Here is a 20033-nt window from a genome sequence, read left to right as displayed (position 1 = left end):
TCATTTAACGGCAGAAGCAATGCGTGTGCCATCTTAGGACTTCAATTTGCTCGAGAGATTGAAGTATTGAAGAAACTAAAAGTCTTCCATGCCTATGGAAATCGTTACATTGAGGAAGTTTGGAAACTAGACTTACAGTTTAAACACTTGGATTTAGTCACACTAGGCGTCTCAGTAATAATGCAGCCTAATATTTTGCAAAGAGTGTACTACTCCTTCCAGAAGAGGTCTGATTAGAAGATGCACCACCTTTGTTGGACCCTTTGTATTGTTCTCATTAATGCGGCCGAATATTGTTTTTATTTAAAAACAAAACTCATAACATGAGTTAAAAACATATCATAATTTTATCATATTAAAATTATTTATCATAGCAGTAAATAGATAAAACTATATTAATATAAAAATTTGAATAAATGCATACACACGAACGCAAAAGAACACTGTATTTCACTCATGGAACATTCATTGCATAACAGAAGCAGAAAAGGTTAGTCATCGGATCTGTTAACAATAATTAAAGTTAACATAATAGACATGAAATTCCAGCAGAAAGATTTGTAGGGATTTACAAAATACGATTGAAATCTGCAGTTAGAAATGCCTGAGCTCGATATCCTTTGGTTCGTTTAACACATTCTAAAAAGTAATTACCATCCACCTTTGTCACCCCCATCATTTTTCTTGCCCCATGAACCACCAGCACCTACATAATAAATCGATCACAAGTTTAAGAATAAGGGAGAATTTGTTAAATAAAAAATTACATATTTTCTGATTAGCATTAAAAATGTATTTTTTTAAATAAAATTTATAACATTCTTCGCATGTCCATAATTTTTTAATTTGAAAATATCTCAAGCTTATCAAAACATATGTATAATTGGGTGGAAAAATTGACATGTATCTGTTTCATTATTTATCCATTACCATCTGCTGCTGATTGATTCCAACTAGATGATTGACCCTTATCTGGAGCATGGGAAGCCCAACTATCTCCCTTGGCTGAAATATTTTCCTGAGCAGAATCTGTTCCCTTGCCCCAGCCAGCACCCCCGTCTTTGGCCTCTGTCACCTGTCCCGGTCCATCATTGTTCCAACTACCACTAGCTCCACCACTTGCTGAACCCCAGCTCTGCCATTGCTTATTACTTCCACCTCCAGGATTACTTGAGCGCTCCTTATCTGCATTTTCATGGCTCCAGCTCCCTCCATCCTTCTTGTCACCACTGTTCTGGTTCCAAGCCCCAGACCCATTTTTATTCTTCCAGTCAGAGGATCCATCCTCACCAGAATCACGACTGTTGTTCCAACCACCAGGTTGGTCATTCCTTCCACGGCCTCTGCCTCCGAATCCTCTGTCTGATCCCCATCTACCACCAAAGCCTCCACCTCGTTCCCCCCGGCCACCAGAGTCCCCACGTTCTCCTCTGCCCCGAAAACCTCTACCTCTAAAGCCACCTCTGTCAGAGCCACCTCTACCACGGTAACCTCCCCTCCAGTTCCCACCACCTCCAACATCAGAAGTTTCATTTGGACCTTCGGCTACACCACCCAATTTATCACCACTTGAGGCATTTCCTGAGCCCCAGTTTCCATTGCTTTTCCAATTGGTGGCTTCACTTGCACCACCCGATTCAGAATTCCAACTACTTTTCTTGCCCCAATTTGAATCTTGAGTTTGGGGATCAGAACTACCAGAATTCCAGTTGCTATTTTTGATATCTGAAGCCTGGCTTCCACTGTTTCCCGAGTTCCAATCGCTTTTCTTGCCCCAACTTGAATCTTGTTTTCCCGGATCATTATGCCCAGAGCTCCAGTTGGAATTCAGATTCTCATTCTCACTGGATGATCCTGATTTCAAGGAACCCCAATTAGAAACTTGTTTTGATCCATCAGCAGAATCACTCTTGGCAGTGCCCTGACCCCAACCCGCTGATGAACATCCAACAGATTTCTTTTCATTTGAGTCATTCGTAGATCCGGATTGCCAATTACTTTTCTGGCCAAAACCATCACCTTGACTTCCACCAGCATTACCAGATGCAGAGCTCCAATTAGCAGTCTTTCCCCAATCAGAACCCTGAGTTTCAGCCACAGCACTTGAACCAGATTTTTTGTTGCCCCAATTAGAACCTTCTTGGACTCCCTCATTCAACCCACTTTTCCAACCAGCATTACTCGAGCTAGATTTCAGAGAACCCCAGGCAGAATTATGGTTTTCACCAGCAGTTGAACCATCTGAAGCTTTTCCTGCACCCCAACCACCTTGATCATTACCTTTTCCCTTTTTATCATCTACAGAAGAATTCTCACTCCATCCAGATTTCACTTGGGGAGATGTCGTAGCATTCCAATTGTTATTTCCTTCCAAACGTGATGGCTTCCCAACGTCATCAACTCCACTTCCTCCATCATTTGATCCACTTTTAATGCCATTGTCTTGACCCCAGCCAGTTGCTGAGCTTTCCTTTGGCATTTTGATACTGTTCCAACCAGAAGACTCACCATCAGAAGCTTTGGTTGTATTCAAATTGCTTTTACTGCCCCATCCAGAGGCTTCGTTTCCATCCAAATTATTAGTTTTATTGTTCCAACTATTATTCTGATTGTCATTAATCTCTACCTGACCCGAGCTTCCCCCACTTTTTCCCCAGCCACCAGACTGATCCGGATCAGATGTGACTCCAGTGTTCACTGCAGCACCCCATGAGGGCACCGGAGTTGAAGTCTTTTTAGTGCCCCAGGCAGTATCTTCGCTGCCCCCACTTTTTCCCCAGCCACCAGACTGATCTTGATCAGATGTGATCCCAGTGCTCACTGCAGCACCCCATGAGGGCTGCGAAGTTGAAGGTTTTTTGGTACCCCAGGCATTATCTTCTGCATTACCCTCGGAACTGAAGGGGTCTGATGTAGACCCAGGCTGCAGCAAGAACAATAATGAGGATTATCAGTTATCCAACCACATAGGCATGCAAAAGGGAGTAGGAAAGAGGCTAAAGGGCAATAAAAGCAAGCACAGTTTTTTTATGCTACATTGCGAGACATACCATGGAACTTGGAGCAGAATGGTTAGACCACGCACTCCTGCACAAACATTACTATAAGACAAAAGAGAGGAAACAAAAAAAAAAAGAGCCTAACTGCAGGCTACATAAGAAAAGAAGAAACAAAACGTCTCAGCAATATAAATTATCACGACAGTGTTTTACAAACAAAATACAATCATACAACTATGTGCTCTAATGTCTTCATTTATCAATTAGAGATTTTTCTAAATGAGTGTTCTGTATCAGAAAGACAGTTTTCCCAAATCTAAAATAATTTAGTTATGCTTTCTTGGTATTAATATTTAATAACCATATTTGTATATTTCAAGACAAGATACATTTATTTATGAATGTTTGACATATGTGTGTCTGCCTCTGCTGTGTTGCCATTTCTGTCATACTGAGAATGTGCTCCTTGACTGCCTATGCTTATTGCTTCATGGTCATGAGCTAACCCCTCACATTTTTCTTAATGATTTTCAAGCAGTGTTGTTAAATAGCGGCAATGGTAGTACAGTAAGGCGGATTTGGTGCTAGCCACCAAAGGCAATTTGTGAAACACCACCCACCATGGTGGTTGCAATCAGAAGTTTATATGCCTGAATTTTGGACATCCAATATAAACTTCCAGCCACCATATACAACATTGTTTTCGGGATCACTGAGCAATATCCGGTTATTATGTGAACCTCCCTCTTGATTATTATACCCATCCAGAATAAAAGTTAATTGTATATAGAGCAGATAAAATCACAGAGATTAACTATCATTATGAAATGTGTGTGTATACCTTTCAGCTGATGTTTCTCCAGCATTCCATCCACCACCCCCAGTGGACGTTCCCGCACTATTATTCATCCAACCTTTCCAATTGACAAGATGTAAATCTCAACAAAACATCAATGGCAAATCGAGTACAAGAAAGGAAACTATCATGCATGTTAATTAAGGACTGTTAATACGGAATATTTTTTCTTGTTGAAGGATAAGGAGATGATAGTAAATTTGAGAATAGAGAACTCCCACCTCCAGAGCTTCCTTCAGTGCCCAGCAAATCAAATGGCTTCAATGAACTTGAATGTGGATCACCACTGATAAAAGAAACATAAAGCAACTCACAACAATGTTCACAAACAGGGACAAAGCAAGCAGTGAAAATATGAAGTAGTTGTGGCATACACAGTTAATCTCAATCTCAGAAATACCTTGTTGACACAGCGGTACTCTTCCCTTGAACCACAGAAAGGTGCTCAGATTTAACTGAATGGTAACAAGTTCATGGAAATTGTTATAAATGATGATATGATATTTAAAGAATCAAGGGTAACACTACCATAAACATACCTGTAAGAAACTTTTGCTGAGAATCTAGTTTCACAGTAACATCAGAGCGGCGTATGCCAGTGACACGGCAGAGGTATCCCTTCAAAGGACCTATCCTAATTCTCAAGGTCTGGCCAATAGCAAACAAGCTATCACTGTCACCACGGTTAACTGCATACACAAATATTACATTGAAGGGTACCATATCAACAGTTAAAAGACATGTCTAGTAGTGCATCTTTACAAACACTCACAGTTACTTTCTCTTGCTTGCCATGGCTTTTTAGGTGACAGTGGTGACCTTGGTGATGATGGTTGGTCATCAAAGACTAAAGGACCTGGTTCACTATCCTGAGCATAGACCAATGAGTAAAACATCAAAAGTCAACATAAGACCTCAGCGTTGGTAATCAAGCAGGGTAATAGAAAAGATGTTAGACCTTTCCACCACTAAAATCACCAACAGCAAGCTTGATTTTCTCACACATAGTAGCTCTAGCAGTGATGTAACCACCATTTTCTTCCTCATTTCCATCATATAGAAAGACAATCCCACGATAGATATGCCTAACAATGCCTTGTTTATCCTGTAAAATGACACCATACTTTTGAAAATTTCAAGTAGGATGTGAAAAGATTCAAAAATGCCACGACCAACAAAAATCAATTCAGAAATAAGCATTAGACCTTGGATGGACCCTCCATAACCCTGACGTTATCATTAGCGACTATAGTCTTATTGTAAAAGTCCTGGGCAGTAAGTTTCAGATCACACAGCGCACTTTTTATTTCACTTTGTTGAACAGTTACAGCAGTAGGTCCTTCTGGACTATCTTTTAGAATCTACAACAGGCAGAAAAGCTATAACACAACTAAAAAAAGTAACAGATATTCAAAATCAAAGGCTTATAACGAATGACATTGCAGAAGCTGGGTATTATACCTTGTAAGTACCATCTTTATCCATGCCGATTATCACACCAAAGTCCTTTTTGCTGCAATGGCAAAGCCCTGTCAAATATTAAAAACATCCAAGTGCAGGATGTGCATGTGTGCACATCCACATGTTTGTATGATATCATGAATTCTAAGTTTAACCAAAACTTACCGAAAACACACAAGAGCATATAATTCAAAACCATTTACTGCACCAGAACCTGATGAGCCCTCTCCTTTACCATCGCCCTTGTCAGCTACTATAACCCGTTTTTTCTTTGAGTCGCCATAAATGTTAGAAAGCCACTCCATATCATTTGATTCATTATTTTCAGAAGACCCAAACTTCAATATCTGTTCTTCAGTGGGAACAACACCCCAGAAACTTAACGAATCTGGAGATAATTTCTTGTAAACATATCCATCCTTGAGCTGCAAGCCGTCAAGAACCTGAAAAGTTGTGCGAGTTTCTCGGTCGTGTTTGATTTGGATCAGAGGTCGGAACTCCCTGCAGAATCATTAAAAAACAATCCCGTCGGACAAACTATCAAAAAAATAAGAAGAAATATGAAAATATGCAATTTACTCAAGTTCAGTGGAGCTGATTAATCTCGGTGCTGGAACTGCAGCTTTTTGGCGACTATATCCTCCAGGACCTCCACCCTGCAACAATTAGACATTTTTTATCAACAATTGTCTTGTCTATATGTTCAGGCCATGGATAAGAACATTGAAGCCAAAAGAGCAGCCCAGAGAATTAAGAGTTTGTTTCACTCCAGAACACAAACACTACTACAAGTTCACATAATTTCATGGTGACCTGGCAACAATTACCTTATTATATTTACAGTACCTCCCAGGTCTTACGATCTTATGTAATTAAAGAGAAACCCAAAGAATAAGCTTTCCATCGAGTCTAGTTACAAACCCGACCCCAATTATAGTAGTTTCCTCAATCCTCTACAACATACAATAGTTTCTATAACATATCAGATTGAAAGGTCAAAATTGAAATAAATATCCAAAGGGAGGGAAAAAGTAATGAGTTGGTGAGTTGTTAAAGTCTCAAGTAAATGTGGTTTTGAAACAAACCATCATAACCTACCAAATGCGGGATGCAAGTATATTTTTTTACCAATGCTAAAGGCAAATGGCTGTACTAGTATAATCTTATTTTCCATGAATGGAAACTAAAAAAGTGGATCCTCTTTAGTTCTATAGTATTTAGTTGTCCAAATAAAAACTGAAGGACAACAGGCATAATTAAAGCTAACAGATGAACTTCAGGAAATAGAAAGGAAAATCCGAGAAAATCAGGTGGACATAGATTACCAATTTGGCGGCAAGAGCTTGTAGGTCAATTCTTGGAACAAGCTTCACGGTAACCTTTTTGTGCGCATTATTTACTGCCACAACCTAGCAATTTATAACAATAATAATAATAAATAAATAAAGGGAAAAAGCACTTCACAAGTTGGATAGCAAATGAAAACTCAACATCATTATGCAATACCTGTGCTAAGTCCCCCTTGTAATGACCCCCTTTTATGCGAGCCCACATGCCCTCAGAAATTTCAGGTTTTTTAATTTTAACAGAGAACAGATGAAAAACTTCACTTCTCGGAACAGGTTGCACTCGAGTAGCGTAGATACCAGTAATCCCTTGACATGCCTGAAATTATGTCAGTAACAAATGAAAACCGATTTAGCCAACAGCAGAAACATTTCGCTAGTAGTAATTGATAACTATAAACCAATCAAAGTCCCCAGTACTGAAGCTACCTCATTTATATCGCACTGCCTTTCTGCTTCAATGTATAAAATTCCTTTCATATGATCTACAGAAAAAGCAGATATTATCTGCAATTTAGTATCCAGTGATTTCAGGTGAACAAACTTTTGCATCAGACAGATAGCCGAGAGCCTCTCGCGCCCAACCTGCGGCAAACAAAGCTTAGCAAAAGCTGAAATAAAGAATTAAAGAAGGTAATTCTTGAAGCTTCGGTTATCAAAATCACTAAAAGCAATGTTTCAGGTGGCATACAGTGCATTTGACTTTCCATATGGTAGGAATTGATTCCTTAACATCATGATGTATAGCATTATGGTCCATTGGTTTGTCCTCAAACTCATCTCCAGCAAAGGAGAAAAACCTAGAACTTCCTGCCCCAACGCGTTCTTCCATCATTCTATCAAATTCTTCTTCATCCACCAGTTCCTGTTTGGGGTTAACAAATGGGAGGCTACTCTGACCCTTAGATGTATCGTTCCTCATTGTTGACATGGTAGCAAATTCATCTTCATAAGAATCTATACACAAAAGTTACAGAGAAAAGAAGTGCGTATAAGATACAACCTGAAACACTATCGTTGGAAAAATGAAAATCTAAAGCCATAAAATCAGAAAGACACAAGCAATTGAACGAAACAACGAAATGTGGTTGAAACCCTAGCATTTCTAACGAGAGTAACAGATGAAGAAAACGAAGGAGAAATAGAGAAGGAATTGTAATTGTGTACCATCGCTGAAATCACTGAAGTCGCTGTCGTCGCTTTCGTTGACATCAGCGGCTTCTTCTTCGAAGAACTGAACGATACCTCGATTTTTCCTCTTGAGACCGCCGGTCTTGTCATCGTCGAAGTTGCCCTTGCGCTTACCGGCGGAATATTTTCCGGCGACCGCTTTACCTTTACCCTTGCCGTTATTCGTCATTTCCGGCGAAAGTGAGGGTTGAGATCAACGAGAATTGCATGCACGGAGAGAGAAGTAAAGGAAAGTGAGCTAGTGAGTGTGTGAAATGTGAAGACCGATTACTCAGAAATTAATTTGTTATTTGGTGTATCCAAAAAAAAAAAGAAAAAACGGAAATGAATTTGGAAAACTTTACATTTATACTCTTACCCTGTCCTTTTATATAAACTACCTACTTTACCTTTTTTTATCTATTTTTAAATAAAAAATTCAGATCACGTGTTTTGTTTTTTTAACTTAATCGGAAATTTAAAAGAAAAAAATTTCAATTGTGTATCAGAAATTTTTTTTTCAAGTTTTTGATACACAAATATATTTTGTGTGTAAAAAAATTTAAAATTTTTTTCAAGATTTTAGTATAAAGTTCAAAATTATTTTAAAAATATATGTTTCAAAGAATTAAAAATAAAAAATAAAATTAAAACTTTAATTAAATTCAGTAAAATGAATTTTTTGAAAAAAAGAATAGGATATGTAGTTTGTATAAAATGTTGAGGTAATAGCATAAATGTAGGGATAGAAAATAAAATTTTCATGAATTTGTAAGGAAAAAAAAAACAAAGGTCAACGTGGCTTGTAACTGTAAGTACAGCGGCACTGCATCCTTGGGCGCTTTTGAAATAGTTGGGCCTGGCCCATAAACTACCTAACAGTGTTATATATGGAAAATTTCTTTCTCATACCAATTATTCTAAAAAATTCTTAAATTTTTGTTTGGATTGGTTAATTTAAAGATGTATTTTACACATCTAAATTGGTTATGAGAATGTGTATTTTTATGTATTCGATAATATTAGGAGTAGACAAATAAATGCTTTTATCTACTACAATGAAGGTTGAATATCGTTGCCAAAAAAATAACAAATCTTTAAACTATTGGTATTTTATAGTTTCAAATTGATTTCCATAATAATTGTTTTAATGGATAATTGAGATAGACCTAGCTGACAATGTGCACTGTTTAAACATGAGTGTTTACTAAATACAATGAATAACTTTAGGTTTTTAGATTCAATGGCGTGTCTATTTATAACGACCTTCCATTTTCTCTCGTGTGGATGTCGATATTTCCTCATCATGCACATGTGTATTAATGTGAAGTTTCAGTCAATAATCAAGTTATGGATCGTAGTGTTGGGATATTGAGCCACAATGCTCAGATATCGGATCTACGAGGCTTTTTTGCATCGTGTGAGATATTTGACTAAAGGTATAATAATAGTTTACAACCCATCAAACATAAAATTTATAACAATATTTGAAAAATCGGACTGATCGATTCGGCTAGTTCAATTAAGAATCATATTCATGTTCAGTTCATTCAGCAAAAGAAAATTGTTGGTTTGTAAAATTGAAAAAACTAAGTTAAACCACTCAAATCACTATTCGTAATTAATCAATTGATTTACATGAGATTCGATGTTTAAATTTATATTAAAAAATATGTATTTATCGTAAATTTTAATGTAATTATTATAACTATTGAATTTTTATTTTATAAATTGTAAAATTATGAATATTGTAATATATTTTATACAATATATTTTTTATTATTTATTTATTAAACGATTCAATCTTAGTTAAATTGACTCAATCATAACTTGAAGGTCTCGCAGTCTCGCGTTCGAATTCGTTTTTCAAAGCATTAGTCTATAAGAACAATCCAGCTTAAGTTATTTAATCATGTCGATCAAATAACGGTGCAATATTCATTCCTCCACGTGAGTAAACATTGCCTTAGTAGACACAAATAAATATCCAATAAAAAAAATTTGTACTTTATTTAGCCGCATTAAAAGTATACATGGCTACCTACTATTTCCAGAATTTACTATACGTGTAGTCACATGTGCTGTCTAAAAATAATAAATTAAAATATAGCTTGGAATCTTATTTTGCTATCTTGAAAGATACACTATTTACCAATTTAATTGTTAAAACTTGATAGCTCTCATTTAACTTATAGTATCTCCCGTCCATTTGGATTTATTTGTGTTAATTTACTTTAAACAATTAATCCACTTGCCATAACATGCCAAACCAAGCGCGCAACACTAAGCTGACATATCTTGTCAAAAGAGAAATGAGATAGGAAAATATTGCACATAATAAAGAAAAATAGTATCGTTAAAAACACATTATTTAATACATACTTTTTAATATATTTTAATTAAAATAGTTACAAATTCCATTAAATTCATATAAAATATGATAAAATCTATATAAATTTTGACTAATCAAATATAATATATTTAAAAATATGTATTAGAGAATATAATGTTAATTCCTCTAACAAACTACCAAAGTTAGATGGCCAGGATTTACGCATGGTGAAAATTAGTTACTATACTACTATTATTTTGATTTCCTATAATATTTATCACACTGAGTATAGTACAAGATGGGTAGGAAAAAAATTAAAGTGGACCTAAATTAAATACACAATAATAGAAATTTCACTGAATTTATTTTCTGTTCCTAGTCAATATCACATTGGTTGTAGAATTTGCTTATAGCAGTATCAATCAACACCAAACATAATTAAGCCTATACATCAATATCAACGAAATTACAATTACGTAGCTTTGGTTTCTTGTCCTTTCTTGCCACCGTTTTGGAGCACCGTCATCTCAGCCGTAGTAGCTCCGTTATCAACTTCAACCGGTTCCCGGTACCTCTTATAAATATCCCCTTTATAAAACTTAATTGTTCTAGCCACCAAAATAAGTGAAATAATGGCACCAAAAAGAGTCGTTGCAGTGATAATAATGAAAGACAATTTGTAACAACTTGCCCCTACACAATTCAATTCATGACCATATTTTCTTGGTACCCCTGATTTTAGCAATTGTTTCTTAGCTTCTTTGTCATATAAATGACCAGCTACCCTCACATTAAGCACATATAAACCAATTGGACTAGCTACCCCACCAAAGTTGTACAAAGTTGAATAATATTTGAGTCCAAATAATTCCGAAATTATGGCAAAAATTAATGGCCATTGTGCACCAAAACAAAATCCAATTATTACTGAAGCTACATAGAGACCATTAGGAACATCAAAGGCTATTAAAAGGTGACCGACACATGATAAAAACATAGTTAATGTGAGCATAAGTGGTCTTGGAAAATTGTACTTAGTTAAAAAATGTTCAGAAACAAAACCTGAAAAAACTCTTCCTAGATAATTCCATATACTCACTAATGAAACAAATGTGCTTATACTTGTTTTTGGGTACCCAAGTGAGGTACCAATTTGACCCAAATTATCAATTGCTGTTAAAGTTCCACCAACACCACAAGTACCAGCAAAGAATAGTAGTAACATGTCTATGCTGAAAAGTGCTTGAAGTATGGTAAAGTCTTCACCTTTTTCAGGTGGGCTAAAAATATTTTGCCACCATCTAGTTTCTTTTTCTCCCCCTAAAACTACTGCATCATCATCACAATTTGCCACCTTCTCTACTTGATGATTGGTTGCTATTTTAACAGAAAATGGATCAAGCTTATGACTCATTTGAATCTTTTTCTGTTCAACAAAAACAACAGCAAGAGGTAGGAACAACAAAATAAGAACAACAGAAGCACTTCCAATATACTCACTTTGTTTAAAAGACACTTTTTTCTGTACTATGATCATAACCAATAAAAAACCAGCAAGACCAAGTGAGATATACAAAAACTTATAGAAAACACCAAGTTCATTACTCTGTCTAACAGGTTTCATATATCGAACGATTCGAAGAAAAACGAACGAAATCACAGCAGGAAGCCAAGCAATGAGCAAAATCAAAGCCTTTGTATCATCAAAATAAATAGCAGAGTAAAGTTGTGTGATAATAGCACCACTAAGACCAACATAACCTTTAAGAATTCCCAACACAACACCGCGAGTTTCAGGGAAATTCTTAACACAAGTAACAAGTGAACCAGTGTTTGCAAAAGATTGAGAATTAGCACCTATGCAAATGTAAAGACACATTTGCCAAACTTGTGGTTTCTTTATTTTTTTTGTAACTGCTAACCATATCATAAAGTAACCAAAAAAATTAAGAAGTGAACCCATTGCAAGAACAACCCAAGGTGGTGTTAATTCATTAATTAAACCAGAAAGAACACCAAAGTTTCCACCTAAGTCTTTGAAGAAACTAAGGAGGTTAAGAGTTGTTTGGTCATAAGCAAGGGATGTTTTTATGTCGCTGGAGTAAAGACCAAACATGTAAGTGGCTCCGGAAGCTGACATGATTAGAAAGGATGCGAACACCACAAACCACCGTCCTGTGATGACTTGTGTTATCAGAGTTTTTGTTTCTGATAACCCCATAGAGTTTACCATGCGTTCAACCACCATTTTTTTTCTTATCAGTATTTGAAGATGTGAGCTAGGAAGTGCCAATCATTATATAGATCAGACTTTCGGACTTTCTTTTTCTTCCATTTTTCTATATATATTTTATTTTTATTTTTAAGAATTTATTACCACACTCTCCTAACTGGAAAATGCTAATTTGGATTTATCCATGGGGTGTCACTACTCCTTTGACTTCTCTAGTATCAAAATTACACTATGCTATTAAAAGGTTCTACTAATATTTTATAGATCAATGATTCGTATAATATTATACATTAATTTAATATCTCATTTTATTACTATTCTCGATTTAAGTAATTGATATAAGAGAAAAATTTATTGAATTATATTAATAAAGAAAAAAATGAATTACATCAAAAATTATATAGCTACTTAATTAATAAGTGTAATATAAATAAAAAAAATACTTACAAAAAAATTGACTAAAATGAATTTGAAACCTAAAATATATTAGAAGGGCTGAAAATTCATCTGTTAAAAGAATTTAAATACTAAAAATCACCGGCAAAAGAATATGAAGTTTATCAAGTTAAAATGAAGGCTTCTTTTGAAGAAGAAAATCACATAATTTTTTTTTAAGATTTTTTTTGGTTTGCAACGAAAAAGATTTTGATGCAGTTTTTTTTTTTATAGGATATTTGTCATCGATTTCCTAAATTCTTTATAAAAATAATTTTTATTACGATTGGATTATACTTCGTACGGTAACTTTAGTTGAATTTTTTAAAAAGTTACCATAAATATTTATGGGCTAATTACCATTTTTTTACAGCAACTCTTGACCCTAAATTCAATTGATGACTTGATTTTCTCTTAGCCGCATCTTCCTTGTTTTCTTCTCCAAATATCTCGAGTGTTATGTTGAATGCAATCTTCTTTAAATTGTTGTTATTCTTGGCCACTAATTTTATTTCATCAATGTTTTTTATCTTTTTATTATTCGATAAAGTTTTAGCATCGTACACGTGTAATCATAAACACAAGAAATATTCTTAATGAAGAAAAATGTAAAGGTTTTAATGAAGACAAAAGAAACCAATGCACTCTACAAAAGGGCTAGGGAATAAAATAATTTCTCGAAATTTTTTTTAGAGAAAATAATGTTGTAGAATAATTGTATGTGCTGATCAGTTTTAATAATTTTTAATTTACTTATTTGTTATTTATTTACTAATAAGTATTATCTACTATATATACAATAATATTGTATAAAGACAATTTTAAAATTAGCTATCAAAACTACTAATTTTATTCCGACATTTCCTTTAAAATATACACTTAATAAAATTATTTTTCGTATTTTTTCTTTTTTTAACATTCTTTCGTTATTTTCTTTTTTTAAAACATAGTGTCTATATACTTATAGATCTTAAACACAGAAAATAAATAATTATGAATTTGAATTTAAACTCCTACGTGTATCAATTTATTTACAGTTGTCAACTAAATTGTAGTTAATAGAAGATTCTCCCATTGTTATCCGGCCATATCAAGCTATTGAAATATTTTGTAGACTTTCAAATGATTAGCGTACAATTAAGATGAAAATAGTGATTTCAAGTATCTCCATCATATAAATTATGATGCTCCAAATGATTATTCACATTTAATTGTTATTCCTTGGTGCAGCAGAGTAATAGTGATGATATATAGCTTTATAGTAATAAATAAATCTATATTGGCCTTAACATACATCCAAAAAAATTGAAATGCTGAGAATGTCGTAGTTTCACGTTTGTTTTACTTTTCAAGAGAAGGAAACATCAAACACCGACTTCAGAATATTATGATGTTAAAAAAATAGTAAATTTTATTGTAACTGACCCACATGGTAAGATTCTATATTTGAACTTAAACAAAACGTTTAACTAAATAATATTGATATTTATCAATTGAATTAAGGTGTAAGGATGATTCTATATGTTTTTTAGTCACATTTAAAGGTGGAAATTAATCAATAGAATGATTTGTTAATTTTATTGTATGAGTTTAATTTTGATATTACATTTTAATTATTGTTTAAATAAAATATGTTTAATTGTCTTTCAATTTTTAATTTTATTTACAAGTATACTAAGAACGTTATAAAAATTTTATTTATAATTTTTATTTATTTTAATTTGAATAAATTAAATATAAGTTTTTTAAACATCATAAATTTAAAAGAGAAATAACAAAAATATTATTTTAGAAATTGAACTTTTACCTCATTTTTCATTTGACAACTTTTCATAATATTTTAAATATGTTTGCAAGAACTTTATTCGAAAATATATATTTAACGTAATAAATAAAATTGTCTGCATTATAATTTATAAGGACTGAAAATTCAAATATGAAATTCTAAAATTTTATAGAGATAACAAATTTATTTAATCCCATATAATATATTTAGTAAATTTTTTTAACACGTGATAACACAATTGAATGATAGGATATTTGCTATTAAGCATGCAACAAACAATCGGGATTTGAATTGTATGTAATAAGAAATGCATACAATTAGAAACCACCATTGTTCTATTAGTAGGTATTTAGAAACCACCATTGGTCTCAGTTTCCAATGTAAAATTTATTTGTATAACACAACAATTGATAATGTCACATGGACTCTAACTCAACTATGTCTTCTTCTTTTTTCACCAAAAAAACAAAATTTGATTCTAGAGGTGAGTTGGAGTCTCTTCTCGTCATTTAAGAGTATTAAGTTGTAGCATATAAAATAGAGTTGTCAAAATGAGTTACTCCAAAATAACTGTTGAAAAAATTTGAAAAATGTAAGATTCATGCATCAAATTTTGAGCTCAAACTATTACAAAGTTTTTAGGTTGATCAACATAATCTCAAACTCGTGGTAGGCTAGCCCCGTAAAGCCAACATTAATTAAATATTTTTTGATTTTTAATTATAGAGAGTCTAGTAGTAAGAATCACATACACTAAATGCGAAGAATTGAGTTATTGTGAGTTCGAACTCATGTCTCAACATATCAAATGTCTCTGTATTATTTATAATATAAGATGCACTTACGAGACTATTTAAATTTTAATTATAACACCATGATGAAATGAACTCGAAAACTAATTATCAATTAAAATTTTGAAACATACAACATGAATATTAAAACTTAAATTCAAATAAGTTTAGATATGATAAATGTTTTAAAAATGAATCAAACAATTAACATTAAAACATACAATATGTGGTCCTTAAACTATATTTTAACTGACAAATGTCAATATTGTTATATTGGACGTCTTGTTCCAAGTTTGAAGTTGAAACCTCACAGTCAAGTGAGTTAATTACAGTAAAATTTACAATTTCTTATAAAATAAAATAAATATAATATACAATAAATTATATATGTGACAAAATACAATTAAAAAAACATATAGACACGTGTTAATGTGGAAAATTAGAATACTTACATGTAAAAAATATAGGCTTAGTTCAACTCGTATTTTGAACAATCAAATACTTGGCCTAATAAAACTGTGGACCTACTTGGCCTAACTATAATTTTTTTTTTAAGTAGTAAATTAATGGTTAATTATGTTAGATGAGCAGATAAAAAATCACGACATTTTTATCACTTCAACTTTTTCAAACTACCAAAATACACTCTCTAACCATAACCTATTTATAGATGTGCCGTAGCAATGGCTTCCACACCTTATTGTTATTTAAAAATTGAGTTAATCAAACTTTAATGATTTGGTTTAGTGGTAAAATTAAAGATATTTATTGATTCGACAAAGTTGCAAGTTTCATTCTTGTTAGTTTATTTGAGAAAAATAAGTATAAATTATTTTTTATAAATATTCAACGAATAAATTATTCTTTATTTTGTTCTAAAACAATGTCACGCCTCCTAAATATTTATAGTAAAAAAATGAGTTAATCAATTGAATATTTATCTTACCTAAATTCAACTAAGTTTCAACTTTCACAACTGTATTAAAAAAATATGACGGGTGCGATGTAGTTTTTGTTTTCAATTTTTAAATTTTATTTATATTTTTACCATATTATAAACTAATTAAAAACAATCCTTAAAAAATTTTTCAATTAAATATTGTATTTTTAAAATTGTATTAAATTGTTGCTTTTGAAAATTATTATTATTTAGAGTGATATTTTGAAAAGTACTAATTTAAAAAAAGAAAAGTATTTAAATGTGATAGTTTATGGAGTGATGAAGTTTTCGTATCTAAGAGGAAGTACTCCTACCACAAATCCATGATATTCAAACTCTTTGGTCGACTTGACTTGGCGTTTCCATTTTTCTTATGGCTTCGGCTTATTAGTCATGGGAGCTGGGACCACGCGTTTTTTAAAATTAAACACAAATGGTTGAGTACTAGAGGGAGTGGTTGAATTTTTTTAAATACAAAATGGTTATATATATGTTTTTATCATTTAGAAGTTTAAATGCAAAAATAAAATCTTGCAAATTGTTCATTTTATCTTTTGAATTGTAAAAATAAAATTTTACCTTTTAAATTTCTTTTTTATTTATTTTTGATTTGTTTAATAAGTGTCGTTAACATCTTTTAAATATTAATTAAAATAATTGAATTGATATTTAAATTTGAATCAAACTTAATATCAAATAAAAAACTATAAATTGGTGAGGTCGAGTATAAGTTACTTATATATAGAATACTTAAATGTTGTATTTGACAATTTGGGTCCACAAAAAGTAACCCAAATAATTTAAATAAATTCCTTAATTAGAGATATTTTTAGTGACTAAATTTAATAGCCAAATTTGTTTTGGACAAGATTTATCATCACAGTGTAATAAGTTAAGGAGTTAATCAACAATATTAGTATTGTAATTTATAAATTATAAATAGGTAATTGATTAAAACTTTAATTAAACAAAATCTTTGTTAAATTTCAAATTAAGTAATTCTCGCTAACTGGTCTTTCATTTTCTTGTCAAACTTTAACTTGAAATCATTTGTTGGGAAATATAGTAAAGTTAAATGTATTTGTGTATCAAGAGCAACAACACTAATTAATTAGTTAAATAACTGCTTATAAAAAAAGAGTTATATAACTAATAAAGTAAAAAAATTAACAAACACATTCTAAAAATTTCATTAAAAAATAAAAAATAGAAATATTCGATTAAAAGAAGTATTGAAAGTCTTATCCCTCGTGTCTTGAGAAACTCTACTACACGATTATTTTGTTTAGTGGGAATAAAATTGAATTCATAATTGGTTATAACTTTATATATACTACAAGAATGAGGCTGGCAATAATTGATAGGTATGAAAGCACTACTATATTTTTGTATGCATTATGAAGTTAGAAGACAATAACTGATATACTCTAGTAGATAGATATTCTTACGAAATCACTACTTACACAATTTTTTGTTGTTTGCGGTAGTGTTTGTCTTTTTGGTCCACCCTATATTTCATCCACCGACGTACTTATGGGAACACTTTATGCTAGGTATGGTTCATATTTACTACTCTACATTTGATTATAAATGTTTCATATAAGCTGTCAACGGTTCATACAAATATTTCAAAATATACTTATTAAGTATTAAGTATGTATAGAGAAAAATATAATTTTTAATTGTTAATGTAATAACTAAATATTTTTTGGGGTTAGTGGAGTAATTAGATGAATAAATAAAAATATAATAAATTAAGATATATTAATGAAATGTTGCAATGGTAATATAAATTAAGAATCAAATATTGCAAATAGGATACATAATGTAAAAATAAGCGAAGAATAATATTAATAGTTGAGCACTTAATGAAACATTGAGTAACATATCTTGTTGTATTTATTCAGGAATTTAGATTAAATGCAGTTTACTGTATACAATTATACGTAATTTAATCATTTAATTAAGATAGAATGATTTAAATTTTAAAATATATTTAAATATTTATTAAATTGAAAATACTAAATTCAAAATTTACATTGTTTGGTTTTAGTCATACATTGCATGCAATCCCAAAGTTATAATGATACACATTACGTATTTCCGTATGCTTGATTTAGGGGTAAATTTATACATTGGACCCTATTAAGTTGGTTTTCTAAGATTAATTTATTGCGGTATGCTCAAGGGGCACTTCGAAGTGGATTAAAGGTTTAACTGCGAGTAAAAAATAAAATTAAAAGTGAGTTGTTTAGTATTGCATATATAACTATTCAAACGAACTATGATTGAGTTGTTTAAATGTTGGTGACTTTTTACAAGAAGAAAATAAATTGTTGACTTTCTATATCTTTCATCTGGTTACTATTATAAGAAGAAAATAAATTGTTTTAAATTTTGGCCAATATTATAAATAAAAAATAATTATTTTTTACTTATTTAATACTATTACTTTTAATATACCATTTATTTAATTCAAAATATTTAATGTAGATAGTTAAATATTTGACATTTAAAACAATAATTTGATAAATTTAACTTATATTTTATATGAAATTTATAAAATTAATTGCACTTAACTATATTTCTTAATATATAATTTTTTTTTTGTTTACATTAATGACGGAAAGGAGCATTATCTAAGAAAACTATAAGTTATGGAAATCTAAAAAAAGGTCTTTAACTCACTTTTTGTAAGAGATTAATGTATCCACTTGAATCCTTATCGATTTAGGTTCGGAAAATACGTTTTGATTGAGTGTGGAACACTACTAGAAAATTGCATTTTAGCTGCCATTATTAGCGTCGGCCTCTGACTCCGACGCTAACTAGCGTCGGTTTAGCGTCGACCATGTCGACGCTACTCCATCAAATTTCAATTTTATTAAAGATTAGCGTCGGAGTGGCCGACGCGACGCAAAATAAAACAGGCGCTAGTTTATTAATTTAATTTTATAATTTTTTTAATACGTAGCGTCGGATGGGCCGACGCTAAGGGATTTTTAATTTTTTTTTATATTATTTATAAAATCATATCGTAAAATTAAAATCATAAGTTGTGGCAAGTTTTCATTTCTTCTCTAAATCCCTAAGTGTTGAACCCTTCCCTCACACTTGAACCCTTCTCTCACACTTCCCTAAATCCCTAAATCCTTGGCTTCGAATTTGATTCCTAAATCCCTAAGTGTCGAACCCTTCCCTAAATGCAGTGAGTATCGTTGAATCCATCACCGAATCCCTAAATGCAGTGAGTATCGCCGACCGAATCCATCACTTTCAGAGTCGGTCACCGTCCCCCTCTCGAACTCTGACACCGTCGCCGCAGTGAGTATCGCCGTCGTCGTCCCTTTCCTGGTTTGTTTGATTTCATTTCCTAGTTTGTTTAAAAAATATGTGCTTCCCTTGGTTTGTTTGATTTCATTTCCTGGTTTGTTTAAAAAATATGTGCTTCCCTTGGTTTGTTTGATTTCATTTCCTGGTTTTCATTTCCTGATTGATTTTCATTTCCTGGTTTTCATTCATGATTTCTTGGTTTTCTAAGTATTGGTTTTCATTCATTTACTGCATGTGAAGCATTAACAACTATATTGTATTATCCTCTCTTAACAACTTTCAGTTTTTTCTGTTATGAGAAGATTAAGTTAGTTAATGTGTTATGAGAAGATTAAGTTAGTTAATGTGTTA

At 32.1% G+C, this 20033-nt stretch overlaps 2 protein-coding genes across 2 annotated transcripts; both read right to left on the bottom strand.

Moving 5' to 3' along the window:
• Positions 1 to 429: 429 nt before the first annotated feature.
• On the bottom strand, positions 430 to 8165 carry LOC101509290 (uncharacterized). Its single transcript, XM_004497069.4, has 18 exons — positions 7830 to 8165; positions 7354 to 7619; positions 7092 to 7247; positions 6823 to 6981; positions 6642 to 6725; positions 5896 to 5972; positions 5482 to 5817; positions 5317 to 5368; positions 5061 to 5216; positions 4814 to 4960; positions 4628 to 4724; positions 4395 to 4544; positions 4256 to 4310; positions 4077 to 4141; positions 3841 to 3913; positions 3051 to 3087; positions 931 to 2923; positions 430 to 706 (listed from the first exon to the last, which is right to left on the bottom strand). The coding sequence occupies exons 1-18, from the start codon at positions 8020 to 8022 to the stop codon at positions 651 to 653; spliced, it is 4152 nt and encodes a 1383-aa protein (XP_004497126.1). The 5' UTR covers positions 8023 to 8165; the 3' UTR covers positions 430 to 650.
• Positions 8166 to 10506: 2341 nt separating this feature from the next.
• On the bottom strand, positions 10507 to 12451 carry LOC101508976 (protein NUCLEAR FUSION DEFECTIVE 4-like). Its single transcript, XM_004497068.4, has one exon. It carries the CDS (start codon positions 12410 to 12412, stop codon positions 10637 to 10639), a length of 1776 nt encoding a protein of 591 aa, XP_004497125.1. The 5' UTR covers positions 12413 to 12451; the 3' UTR covers positions 10507 to 10636.
• Positions 12452 to 20033: the final 7582 nt, after the last annotated feature.

This window comes from Cicer arietinum, chromosome 4, assembly GCF_000331145.2.
Source record: "Cicer arietinum cultivar CDC Frontier isolate Library 1 chromosome 4, Cicar.CDCFrontier_v2.0, whole genome shotgun sequence".
NCBI lineage: Eukaryota > Viridiplantae > Streptophyta > Magnoliopsida > Fabales > Fabaceae > Cicer > Cicer arietinum.
This window is presented reverse-complemented; position numbering and strand designations above follow the sequence as displayed.